The sequence below is a fragment of the Musca autumnalis genome, unplaced genomic scaffold, assembly GCF_047663935.1.
Source record: "Musca autumnalis isolate F117 unplaced genomic scaffold, ASM4766393v1 scaffold_5, whole genome shotgun sequence".
NCBI lineage: Eukaryota > Metazoa > Arthropoda > Insecta > Diptera > Muscidae > Musca > Musca autumnalis.
The window spans coordinates 17,971,031-17,984,756 of record NW_027412088.1 but is presented as its reverse complement, the minus strand read 5'-3'; the positions used below and the strand labels follow the sequence as shown (position 1 = coordinate 17,984,756).

The 13,726-nt window shown below is 39.4% G+C and overlaps 1 protein-coding gene across 7 annotated transcripts in view; it reads right to left on the bottom strand.

Moving 5' to 3' along the window:
- GLaz (Glial Lazarillo) overlaps nt 1-13,726 on the bottom strand; it is a 35,822-nt gene that overhangs the window by 10,555 nt on the left and 11,541 nt on the right. For 4 of the 7 annotated variants that reach the window (XM_073990480.1, XM_073990481.1, XM_073990482.1 and 1 more), the window contains exon 2: nt 12,859-13,250. In XM_073990480.1, the coding sequence (XP_073846581.1) occupies nt 12,859-13,053 (195 nt within the window). In that variant the 5' untranslated portion in view covers nt 13,054-13,250. The remainder of the gene's footprint in view (nt 1-12,858; nt 13,251-13,726) is intronic. The other 3 variants (XM_073990484.1, XM_073990486.1, XM_073990485.1) reach the window with 2 other exon arrangements.

Below are 13,726 nucleotides of genomic sequence, written 5' to 3'. Positions count from 1 at the left end.
AAAGATATATTTTACGAGCGCTTAGAAGAAACATATGACCGTTGCCCTGCCCATGACATTAAAATCATTCTAGGCGATTTTAATGCCAAAATTGGAAAGGAGAATATCTTTGGCCCAACAGTCGGGAAATTCAGTCTCCACAGTGAAACATCTGACAATGGTATGAGGCTGATAGACTTTGCAGCTGCAAAAAACATGGTAGTTAGCAGTACCAGATTTAAGCATCTCGATATTCATAAGGGCACCTGGCTGTCTCCAGATCAGAAAACAAGAAATCAAATTGATCACGTTGTGATAGATGGAAGACGTTCATCAAGCGTGTTGGATGTACGTTCGGGGGCGCAAACATTGATTCGGACCACTACCTTGTTGCAGCAAAGGTACGCACCCGCTTAAACGTAGCAAACAAAGTACGAACAGACACAGCACTAAAGTTAGACATCGGTAAGCTGCAATCACAACAGATAGCCACAGCATATTCCACTCAACTATCCCAATTACTTAACGCGAGCACTCCTCATCCCGATAACATATCAGCGCAATGGCAAAGCATTGCCCACTCCATGCAAACAGCCGCAAAATCCATACTTGGATACCAGAGACCTCCACCAAGGAATCCATGGTATGATCAGGAGTGTCGTGCTGCTACCGAAGAGAAAAATGCGGCATATAGGGCTACTTTACAATCCGTAGCAACGCGTAGCGCACGAGAGAGATACAGGGAGAAAAGGAAAGAGGAGAAACGTCTTTTCCGCAGAAAAAAGAGAGAAATGGAAAAGCTGGAGTGTGAAAAAATCGAAATGTACAGAAGCCAGAATGAAGTCCGAAAATTCTACCAAAGAGTCAAGCATCAAACGGATGGCTTTGGTACAGGCACATCCTCCTGTATAGACCAGCAAGGTAATTTGGTAACTGATACAGATAGTGTACTCAGGATATGGAAAGAACATTTTTTCAAATCTGTTGGTATCCAATAGCAGCGAAGACGACGGAGATACCACAGTCCCAATCCCAGGAGATGGTATTGAATGTATACCGCCCGGCCAAGATTAGGTAAGGACAGCAATAGATCGGCTGAAGAATAATAAGGCAGCAGGGGCCGATGGCTTACCAGCCGAGCTGTTTAAAACCGGAGGCGACGCGCTGATAAGGTGTATGCATCAGCTAGTTAGCACCATCTGGCAGGAAGAACGCGTACCCGACGATTGAAACCTGAGCATCCTATGTCCCGTCCACAAGAAAGGAGATAAGACTGTATGCTCCAACTATAGGGGCATAAGTCTTCTCCCTATTGCCTATAAGATAGTGTCAGGGATATTGTGCGAACGACTAAAGCCAATGGTCAACGAAATAATTGGACCATACCAATGCGGCTTTAGACCTGGCAAGTCCACCATTGACCAGATATTTACCCTGCGGCAAATCCTAGAGAAGACCCAAGAGATGCAGATCGACACATTTCACCTTTTTGTCGATTATAAAGCAGCATTCGACAGTCCCTCCGATCAAAGGTATTCCATGCAATGTCTGAATTTGGTATCGCGGCAAAGCTCATCCGGCTTTGTAAGATGACTTAAACTGATACTAGGTCCTCAGTTAAAATTGGAAAGAACCTCTCCGAAGAATTTTGTACCAAAAGAGGTTTCAGACAAGGAGACAGCCTTTCGTGTGACCTATTCCACATTTTGCTGGAAAAGGTAATACGAGATGCAAATGTCAAAAGAAATGGCACAATTTACACCAATAGCCACATGTTACTTGCCTATGCTGATGACATAGACATCATGGGACGATCAGTAAAGGAAGTAACTGATACATTTAGGAAGGTCGAAGCAGAATCTGCGAAAGTGGGTCTGGCGGTAAACGGCGAAAAGACCAAATTGATGGTGTCGACGCGCAAAGCGTCCATAGAGCTCGGACCAACTGTGGAAGTTGGTACCTACAATTTTGAGGTAGTTAAAGACTTCGTCTACCTCGGCACTGCCATAAACACAACAAACAACATCAGTTGTGAAATAAGAAGAAGAATTGTATTGGCCAACAGATGCTACTATGGTCTAAGTAAGCAATTTAAAAACAAAGCCACATCTCGTCAAATAAAAATAACACTATACAAAACGCTGATACTACCCGTGCTAATGTATGGCTCCGAAGCATGGGTACTTGCGCAAGCAGATAAGGCAGTGCTTGGTGTGTTTGAGAGGAAAATTCTTCGAAAGATCTACGGGCCGATTTGCGTTGACGGTGAATATCGACGTCGTATGAACCACGAGATATATAAGCTATACAAAGAGATGAATATAGTTAAACGTATCGAGATGCAACGATTGCAGACCTAAGCTTAGATGGAGCATACAAGTGGATGAAGAAATGGAAAGGCGCGGTATTCCAAAAAGTCAAGCGAAAAACAGAGAGGAATGGAGATCTTTTCTTAGTTCGGTCTATGGAACAAATGTTCTGTAATGGGCCAACTAAGTAAGTAAGTAAGAATCCTTGGGACGTAGGTTATGGAAGATACCAAGCAACAGTCCTGACCTGCTTTACAGACCGGCAAATCCCAGGACTTATCTTGGCCCCTCTCTCATACCAAGTGGACACTACCCTCCCCGTGGTCTCACCTGGGGAACTGCCTTTAACGCCCTTTAAAGGTAGTGATAACATGTGCTCCGCGTTCACCCATAAGAATGATAAAAAATTGGGTTTGTGCGTCGGGGGCGACACCTAAAGGTAACGCACTGTACACGGTTCTCGTGAAGCAACTTTAAATGGAAGGTGCCTATACCTTGGAAGTTTTTGCGGATTTGAAACAGCAATGTTTATAGGTGAGAAAAATCCAAAATCAAGAATAAATCGCCGGAGGGATTTTTAAATAAATCGCAGTCAAAGTTCACATATTTTAGGTTTTTTTAGCTTTTCACGATTTTGCTTTGAAACCGCAAGTCCTATCGAAATGTGACTAAAGAAAATGCTATAGCAGTGAAAATTCTGTACAAGATTGACCTGCATAATATTATCGTAGGTTTTACCGTTTTTGAGATATAGTAGTTCAGTTCAATCATTCAGATTTTTTTCTCAGGTCTTCAGGATTTTGCTTGAAAACCGTATGTCCTATCGGAATGGGACGAAAAAAAATGTTGTAGCTGTGAAAAATCTCTACAAGCTTGGCTTTCGTATCTTTTTTCTAGGTTGTACCATTTTTGAGATATAAAAGTTTAAGTTGGGAAATTCCAGTCATGACATTGTTTTATAAGGAGATACAGTCAGTGTATTGTCCCAATTTGAACTTCCATACCTCAAAAACGGTAAAACCTACAAAAACACCATAAAGGTTAATCTTGTAGAAAATTTTCATAGCTACAACATTTTCTTTTGTCCCATTTCGATAGGACTTGCGGTTTCCAAGCAAAATCGATTTATTTAAAAACGCTCCGGCGATTTTTTTGCCTTATTAAGGCGAAGGTCATTTTTGGAATGATATTTGAATTAATTCTCTTTCGAGTTGAGCTATTTTGACCTAAGAGGTACATTGAAAAATTAGGAATCCACCGATGCCCCACACATTCAACCACTATGCTACGTTTCACGGGTGGTTAGACCGATCATCAGGCATATTGAATGGTGTTTTTAGTGGGTGGACGAAGGCTAAGCTTGGAAACTAGCATTTATTTCACAAATCATTCGAAATTTGTATATTCGAATTATTTATTTTATTGTTAGTCATTTAATTCCAAACCTTTCCTATAGTCCGACATGGCTGGTAACCCTATTTTTCAATGCTTTATTACAAATACTAAGGCAGCTTTTTTCCACCTTTATTTTATTTGTCCTTCTGTATCAGAAGATTTTAATCATCAATATTTGTCCAAGCTTAGCCTTCGTCCACCCACTAAAAACACCATTCAATATGCCTGATGATCGGTCTAACCACCCGTGAAACGTAGCATAGTGGTTGAATGTGTGGGGCTTCGGTTGATTCCTAATTTTTCAATGTACCTCTAAGGTCAAAATAGCTCAACTCGAAAGAGAATTAATTCACAAATGACCTTCGCCTTAATAAGGCAAAACAAAAAAATGATTTCAGCATGAGCCAGGCTGGGATTCGCACCTGGGACTCCAACAACCAAGTGACACGGTTGCAGGCGTTTTAGCGTTCTAAGCTACCATCAACTTGTCAAAGAATCCGATGACAAATATTGATGATTAAAATCTTCTGATACAGAAAGACAAATAAAATAAAGGTGGAAAAAAGCTGCCTTAGTATTTGTAATAAAGCATTGAAAAATAGGGTTACCAGCCATGTCGGACTATAGGAAAGGTTTGGAATTAAATGACTAACAACACTGTGAACCGAAATTTTGGGGGGTGGAAAATTCCAATTGGAGATCAAAGCCCTTGGTGAGTATATACAGAACCCCGAAGGACAGATTCGCCGTGAGTCGAACTTTCGCGATATGGCGTGATGAAGTTTTTGCTAGAGACCCTGTAAGCCATCAGGAATTAGCGTTATATCTTTGTTCACTGTTGCTTTAGCTTATTTTTGAGATGACATGTCTTCAGTCAAATCGAATAAGGATTATTTTCGTAGAGCACTTCGACCTTCTAACTCGCTTCCTTCAATGTCCTTTTCGTCCTTTATTTTAAGAGCCGCTATAAAAGTACCACAAGATGAAGTTTTTCAGCTTCGAAATGTTCTGCAAAAATGTCGGCCAGAAAATTTTAGGTACGTCTCTCATTGACAACAAATCGATTTTGTCGAGTCTTCGTGGTCGTTTTGTGCATTTACACTGTTTTTGTTCATAAAAAGACTATATTTTGTTTTTTGTTTTTCGTCACAGAACATACAAAAACACAAAACACAGTTTTTTTCTGAGCAAACAGGAGTAAATGCACAAAACTACCACGAAAACTCGACAAAATCGATTTGTTGTCAATGAGAGCCGTACCTAAAATTTTCTGGCCGACATTTTTGCAGAACATTTCGAAGCTGAAAAACTTCATCTTGTGGTACTCTTATAGCGGCTCTGAAAATAAAGGACGAAAAGGACATTGAAGGAAGCGAGTTAGAAGGTCGAAGTGCTCTACGAAAATAATCCTCATTCGATTTGACTGAAGACATGTCAGCTCAAAAATAAGCTAAAGCAACAGTGAACAAAGATATAACGCTAATTCCTGATGGCTTACAGGGTCTCTAGCAAAAACTTCATCACGTCATATCGCGAAAGTTCGACTCATGGCGAATCTGTCCTTCGAGGTTCTGTATATACTCACCAAGGGCTTTCATCTCCAATAGGAATTTTCCACCCCCCAGACTTTGAGCTCCAGTTTGTTGCACAGTGCAATAAAATAAATAATTCGAATATACAAATTTCGAATGATTTGTCATATAAATGCTAGTTTCCAAGCTTAGCCTTCGTCCACCCACTAAAAACACCATTCAATATGCCTGATGATCGGTCTAACCACCCGTGAAACGTAACATAGTGGTTGAATGTGTAGGGCTTCGGTGGATTCCTAATTTTTCAATGTACCTCTTAGGTCAAAATAGCTCAACTCGAAAGAGAATTTTTTGTCTTGTTTTTTGATTTTCTCATCTGTGAACACTATAGTTTCAGAATCCGCAAAAACTTCCCAGGTGTATGCACCTTCCACTTAAAGTTGCTTCAAGAGCACCGAATTTGGATGCTGATTTATAGTTAGTCGGAGGTTAAAACATCTGGTATCCAGCTTCACCCCTGTGAATGAAAAAATAAAAATTCTTCAACAGCTTTCGCTGCGCTTAGGTTGCGCCTGAAGACAATGACGAACAGACCCAAGATATATTTTACGTACGCTTAGAAGAAACATGTCACTCTTCTCCGGACATGATATTAAAATTATTCTAGGGGATTGTAATGCTAAAATTGGAGAGGAGAATATCTTTGGCCCAACAGTCGGGAAATTCAGTCTCTATAGTGAAACATTTGGCAATGAACGGAAACAAACAAAACGATTCCCGTACCAATCACACAAAGCCACAAACTTTTCAGCTTCTCTGAATCGTTTCATTCTCACAACCAAAACAAAACCACAAACCTTTCAATGTAAAAAGATAAAAACTGTACGATTGCTGACATGTACTTCGGCTATGCTTTGCCGAGCTGTTTCATTCACCACCGAAACAAAAATTATTTTTGGCAAACGTTTGCTGTGCGTTATGGTCAATGACACACTCAGGCACACACACATGTGATTGCTTAACAACCCAGTAGGAAATTGAATCTGCGATGACCATTTCATCAACGAAAATTTTCAAAATTGTCTTTAAACAAGACAGTGTTACCAACTGTGTCACTCTTACATGTGCGATGTGTGACATTCTGAACGAAAATGTCTTGCAATGTGCCTTGGTACAAGTTAATGTTCATTCTATCGTCAATGAAGACAACTTCACTTACCTTGTCGCTCAACTTATCGTGCACGAGTTTTGCGATATTTGTGTGAAAATGTCGTCGATGATCGCAAAGGGCTGTAGTCGAGCTGTCTTCAATGGATTGGAGACAATTTTGAAGACACATAGCAGACAACTTTCAACTGGGAACCCTATAAGTTAGCATCAGCATACCACAGTGAATTTTATCAACCACCAAACGTTTTTGATTTATTCACATGTGTTTAGCACTATTCCGTTTTCTATCTGCTCTTGTGGAGTTGAGTACTTTTCGTTTTGTTCGCACTCACGGATGTAAACAAAACGAAACTAAACAGCGAGCTCGGCCAACGTGGGTTATGTTCCGTTTTGTATTGTTCCTAGGGAAAATACGAAACGAAACGATTGGAAATGTTATTTAAAGTATTTTTACGTACGCTGATATTTGGCAATGGAATGAAGCTGATAGACTTCGTAGCGGCAAAAAACATGGTAGTTAGCAGTTTCAGACTTAAGGATCCCAACATTCCACTCACCTGCCCAAATACTTAATCAAAGCCCCCCTTGTCCCCATAGCATATCAGCACAGTGGCAAAGTATTGCTGGATACCAGAGACCTCCACCAAGGAACCCATGGTATGAGGATGTGTTGTGCTGTACAGGGCTACTCTACAATCAGTAGCAACGTCTAGCGCACGATAGAGATACCGGGAGAGAAGGAGAAGGAGGAGAAACGTCTTTTCCGCAGTATAAATAGAGAAATGGAATAGCAGGAGTGTACAAAAATCGAGATGTACTGGAACCAGAATGAAGTCCGAAAATTCTACCGAAGAGTGAAAAATCCAACTAATGCCTTTGTTACAGACACATTTTCCTGCAGGGACCAGCAAGGTAATTGGTTAACTGATACAGATTGTGTGCTCGGGATATGGAAAAAGCATTTTTGGTAACAATGATATCACAGATCCATTCCCAGAAGATGGTATTGAATGTATACCGCCCAGCCAAGAGGGGGTACAGACATCAATAAACCGACTAAAGAGTAATAAGTAGACAGCAGAATTTTATGCAACCCCTATTTATACCCTACACCACTATGTGGTAAGGGGTATTATGTGTTAGTGCATTTGTATGTAACATACAAAAGGAAGCGAGGTAGACCCATAGTTCCTTCTAGGGATATACATAGAATCACTTTCTGAGTCGATTTATGCATGTCCGTCCGTGCGTCCGTTCGCAACATACAGGTCGCATTTGTTGACCGATTTCGCTGAAAATTGGGGAATACCATTTTTTTAGCCGTCGGAAAATCAAGTTCGAAGATGGGCTATATCGGTCCATGTTTTCGTATAGCCCCCATATATATTTTCGGCCGATTTCACGTATTTTCTGTAACACACACGCTATATATGTCCGATTTCGATAAAATTTGGAATGTGTGACTGAATTTGGTATAGAAATAAGTTTGCCAAATTATATAGAAATCGGTTCAGATTTGGATATAGCTCCCATATATATTTTCGGCCGATTTCACGTATTTTCTGTACCAAACACGCTATATATTTCCGATTTCGATGAAATTTGGAATGTGTGACTGAATTCAGTCTAGAAATAAATGTGCCAAATTATATCGAAATCGGTTCAGATTTGGATATAGCACCCATATATATGTTCGCCCGAATTCACGTAAGCGATGTACCAATCACGCTATATACGTCCGATTTTAATGAAATTTGGAATGTATGACTGAATTTGGTATAGAAATAAGTGTGCCAAATTATATAGAAATCGGTTCAGATTTGGATATAGCTCCCATATATATTTTCGGCCGATTTCACGTATTTTCTGTACCAAACACGCTATATATTTCCGATTTCGATGAAATTTGGAATGTGTGACTGAATTCAGTCTAGAAATAAATGTGCCAAATTATATCGAAATCGGTTCAGATTTGGATATAGCACCCATATATATGTTCGCCCGATTTCACGTAAGCGATGTACCAATCACGCTATATACGTCCGATTTTAATGAAATTTGGAATGTATGACTGAATTTGGTATAGAAATAAGTGTGCCAAATTATATAGAAATCGGTTCAGATTTGGATATAGCTCCCATATATATTTTCGGCCGATTTCACGTATTTTCTGTACCAAACACGCTATATATTTCCGATTTCGATGAAATTTGGAATGTGTGACTGAATTCAGTCTAGAAATAAATGTGCCAAATTATATCGAAATCGGTTCAGATTTGGATATAGCACCCATATATATTTTCGACCGATTTCGCGTATTTGCTGCTCCAAACACGCTATATAAGTCGGATTTCAATGATATTTGGAATGTGTGACTGAATTCGGTCTGGAAATAAATGTGCCAAATTATATCAAAATCGGTTTAGATCTGGATATAGTTCCGATTTATATTTTACATATTCACAGTGGTGTAGGGTATCATATAGTCGGCCCCGCCCGACTTTGATCCTTTCCTTACTGGTTTTGGTCCGATTCATGTCAAATTTTGGAACTGACAAATTTTAGGTGGAAAGTTTTTTACCCCCAAGGAAGACTTAATACCAAATTTTAGCCATTTCGGAGGGATATTGAGGGCACAACCTTCAAAATACCAGAAATCCGGAGGTACCGTTCTATGGGGCTATATGAAGACGTGGACCTATACCGACAAATTTCAGGTAAAAATTGTATACCCACAACGAAGACAAAATGCCAAATGTCAGTCATTTCTGTAGGATACTGAGGCCACAACCTTTAAAATACCGAAACTCGGGAGATACCATTCTATGGGGGCTATATGAAGACGTGGACCTATACCGATAAATTTCAGGTTGATAGTTTTATACCCCCCACGAAGACTTAATTCCAAATTTCAGCCATTTCGGAGGGATATTGAGGGCACAAGCTTCAAAATACCAGAAATCCGGGGGTACCGTTCTATGGGGGCTATACCGACAAATTTCAGGTGGAGAGTTTTGTACCCACAACGAAGACAAAATGCCAAATTTCAGTCATTTCGGTGGGATATTGAGGCCACAACCTTCAAGATACCGAAACTCGGGAGATACCATTCTATGGGGCTATATGAAGACGTGGACCTATACCGATAAATTTCAGGTTGATAGTTTTATACCCCCCCTCGAAGACTTAATTCCAAATTTCAGCCATTTCGGAGGAATATTGAGGGCACAAGCTTCAAAATACCAGAAATCCGGGGGTACCGTTCTATGGGGGCTATATGAAGACGTGGACCTATGCCGACAAATTTCAGGTGGAATGTTTAATACCCCCAACGAAGACTAAATACCAAATTTCAATCATTTCGGTGGGATATTGAGGCTACAACTTTCAAAATATCGAATATCGGTAGTTACCGTTCTAAGGGGGCTATATGAAGACGTGGACCTATGTGTACAGATTTCAGTTGTAAAGTTGCATACCCCTAACGAAGACTTAATACCAAATTTCAGTGGGATATTTAGACCACAAATCCTTGAATATATTTTTGCATATGCTCATTTTATGCAGATATGTACAAATATGTCGAAATAAGCAAAAATTTCTGGGCCTAATCCGTTTTTTTTTTTTTTTTTTTTGTAATAAAACGATGTCTGTCTAATCAGATTTTCTCTACGACCATCCTAACCATATATGCATTTGCATAGGATTCCGCTGTCTAGTAATAAGGCAGCAGGAGCCGATGGCCTACCAGCCGAGCTGTTCAAAATCGGATGCGACACGTTGATAAAGTGTATGCATAACCTAGTTACCACCATATGAGCTAACCCGTGTCCCTGAGCATCCCGTATCCCGTCCACCAGAAAGGAGATAAGACTGTGTGCTCTAATTATAAGGACATTAGTCTGCTATTGCTTATAAGATATCAGGGATATTATACGAACGACTAAAGCATGTGGTCAACGAAATAATTGGGCCATATCAATGAGGCTTTAGACCTGGCAAATCCGTCAAAAATGACTATGAAAACGCGAAAAAGTCGATTAGTTGTCAATGAGAGCCGTACCTAAAATTTTCCGAGCAACATTTTTGCAGAACATTTCGAAGCTGAAAACGTCATCTTGTGATGACGAAAAGGACATTGAAGGAAGCGAGTTAGAAGTGCTCTACGAAAATAATCCTCATTCGATTTGACTGAAGATATGCCATCTCAAAAATAAGCTAAAACAACAGTGAGCAAAGATATAACGCTAATTCCTGATGTCTTACAGGGTCTCATGCAAAAGCTTCATCACGCCATAACGTAGAAGTTCGACTCACGACGGATCTGTCCTTTGGGATTCTTAATATACTCACCAAGGGCTTTCATCTCCAAAAAGAATTATCTCTGCCCCAAAATTTGTGTTCACAGTGTAATAAGATATAACAGCTACACACCGCATAATACGATGAGATTGATTGGCTGATTCCAGCTAAAAAATCATTCCAAAATCGAGCAATAAAGACCGTTCACGAATGCTGTGAAGGCCAAAGATAGAAGCCATTTACTAAGACTTTTTTTTAAATTCTAAATAGAACGTTGTGTTCGATAAGCCGAACTAAAAATAGATTTCCAATGGTGCCGATCTTTTGCTTGACTTCTTCAATTTTAATTAATTTAATTTTCAACTTAGTCTTCCCATCGGAGTTTTGGCCTTCACTTGGGGTGTATCCGCCAATTGGCTCATATTCATATACATTTATGGCGGGAGCAGACGGTTTGTTAAAAAAAAACCATTTAAAGTAAAAGATCGACAGGGTTACATAAGTAAGAGAGTCTTAAATAACAACTTAAGAGATCATAAACTGATTTTCTTAGGCCCATTATTTAAGATTTAAAAGAGCTCTAAATTTTATGCAGACATTCACTAAACTTTGCCTAGCACTGATTAAAATTCGCTTGATTTCATTCATCGTTAATCAGAATCGATTTTGAAGAACTTTTTGGGAACTTTTTATCATCTTTTTACGAGCAACATCATCAACCTGTTTTCACTCTTCTTTTCATTATACCCTCAGCATTTATGCTAACGAGGGTATATACACTTTCATACGGACAAAATGTGCCTCATCGAAATAATGGTTTTAGACCCCAAGTATGTTTGGACCAAATGTGTTTCAGACAATTTGGAGTCGATTGAGCAATGTCCTTCCGTCTGTCTGTCTGGCTGGCTGGAGCGCACGATAACTCTCGAACGGATGAACCGATTCGGTTCAAATGTTGGCTTTCGTAATATTTTGCCCAAACTTAATTTAAGTTCGAAGATGGGCTATATCGGTCCACTCCTTCCAGTGCCTCCCCCACAAAAGTTCGAAAATGTTCGGAAAATTTGTGCGCACGATAACTCTTGAAGGGAATAATCGATTTGGTCCATACTTTGCACATCGTGAAATTTCTACCAGACTTAGATGAGGTTCCAACAGGGATTTTATCGGTCCAATCCTTCGGGTACCTCCCACACAAAATTTTGGATAAGTCCAGATTAGGACCAACTCTCGAATCGCTTTGATCTTTGTTGTAACAACTTCTATTCACTGCCCTCCATACGATGGTACAAGTTTCATCAGGGTCAAGTCCATACTTCCTGGGTAAATAGCCTGAATGGTGCAAAAAACCCTATGACACCATGAGTAGTGGTTGGAGTGCAAGATAACTGTAGAACGGATCTGCCGATTCGGTCCAAAATTTGGCCTTCGTAATATTTTGTCCAAACTTATTTTAAGTTCGAAGATAAGCCATATCGGTTCACTCCTTCAGGTACCTCCCCCACAAAAGTTTAAAAATGCTCGAAAAATTGTGCGCACGATAACTCCTGAAGGGAGTGACCGATTTGGTCCATACCTTACACATTCTTATATATCTACCACATAAAGATCAGGTACGAATATGGAGTATATTTGTCCACTCCTTCGGGTATCTCCCACACAAATGTTCGGATAAGTTCACTTTAAGACCTGCTCTCGAATCACTTTGATTTCTGTTGAAGCAACTTGCATTCGCTGCCTCAATTACGACGGTAAAGGTTTTTTTCCGGGGCAAGTCCATTCTTCTTGAGAAAACAGCCCGAAAGGTGTAAAAAACCTCTATGACACCATATGTAGTGGGTGGAGAGCACGATAACTCTCGAACTGATCAACCGATTTGGTCCAAAATTTGACCTTCGATCCTCTTTCATAATGAACTATGTCGGTCCATTCCTTTAAGTACCTCCTCCGCAACACTTTTGACCTTTAATACCAATACAGGGTTTTGAAAAGACCATAAATACATTCGAACTGTCAGTAGATGAATTTTTCAATTCACATAGGCTGAGGGTATATCTCTGTCGGCAAAGCCGACTGATACTTTTTTTTACTTGTTTTGAATTCAAGTTCCAATCATTCCATAAACAATTGACACCTTCAAATATAAATAATCCCAATATACCAAAACTTACCCGGCTCATATTGAATTTTGGCATCGACGGATACTTGGGACAGCGTCCCAAGCCTATGGCCATGGTCGGATCCATTAGTAGTAGAAATAAACATAAAATCAGAGCAATTTGAAGAAACACCTTCGACGAAGTCATTGATGATGAGTATGATGTTGTTGTTGTTGTCATTGTTGTTGGAGCCAAACGTTTAAACATAATTCTTAATTAGGTATTCACGCGATAGAAACCAAAACAAGCACAAATCGTCTTAACACACTTTACTTTTTTTTCTTTGTTTTGATTGTTTTATTTTTGCTAAATAAGATTATTTGCAATTTTTATTGTTGTTTGTCTGTTTTTGTTGTTTATTGTTAGTGGTTTTTAGCCGGTTTTGTAAGAAAAAAACGAAAAAACTATTTTGACCATAAATAAAGAAATATTGTAGAGCAAAGACGACACACACAAATCGATTAATTATTCCAAATGACAATACAAATCACCATCGCAAATTGTCACTGTCTGTCCGACTGACTGTTCGACTGTCTTTTTAATTTATGGTGACATAGGCATCAGTTGCTTAGTTTTGAAAAAAAAAATAAAATTTACAAATTATAAACAAAAACAAAAAAACTCAAATAAGTTGGCAATCTACGTGTCTGCACCGAATTCGGAATGTTGGAAGTGGCTAATAAAGTATTTCCTCATATTGCGTTCGATTATATAGGCGTGAGTGGCGATATTGACGGCAGCTCTTACTTGACATGCAGTACGCGCAGGGAAATGCAAAAAAAAAAACAAATGAAATAAACTTTTAAAAAGCAAAGAAAACTGAAACTAAGATACCTGCAAATGATTACACAGCAAAGTTGTTACAAGAAAATTAACGAAT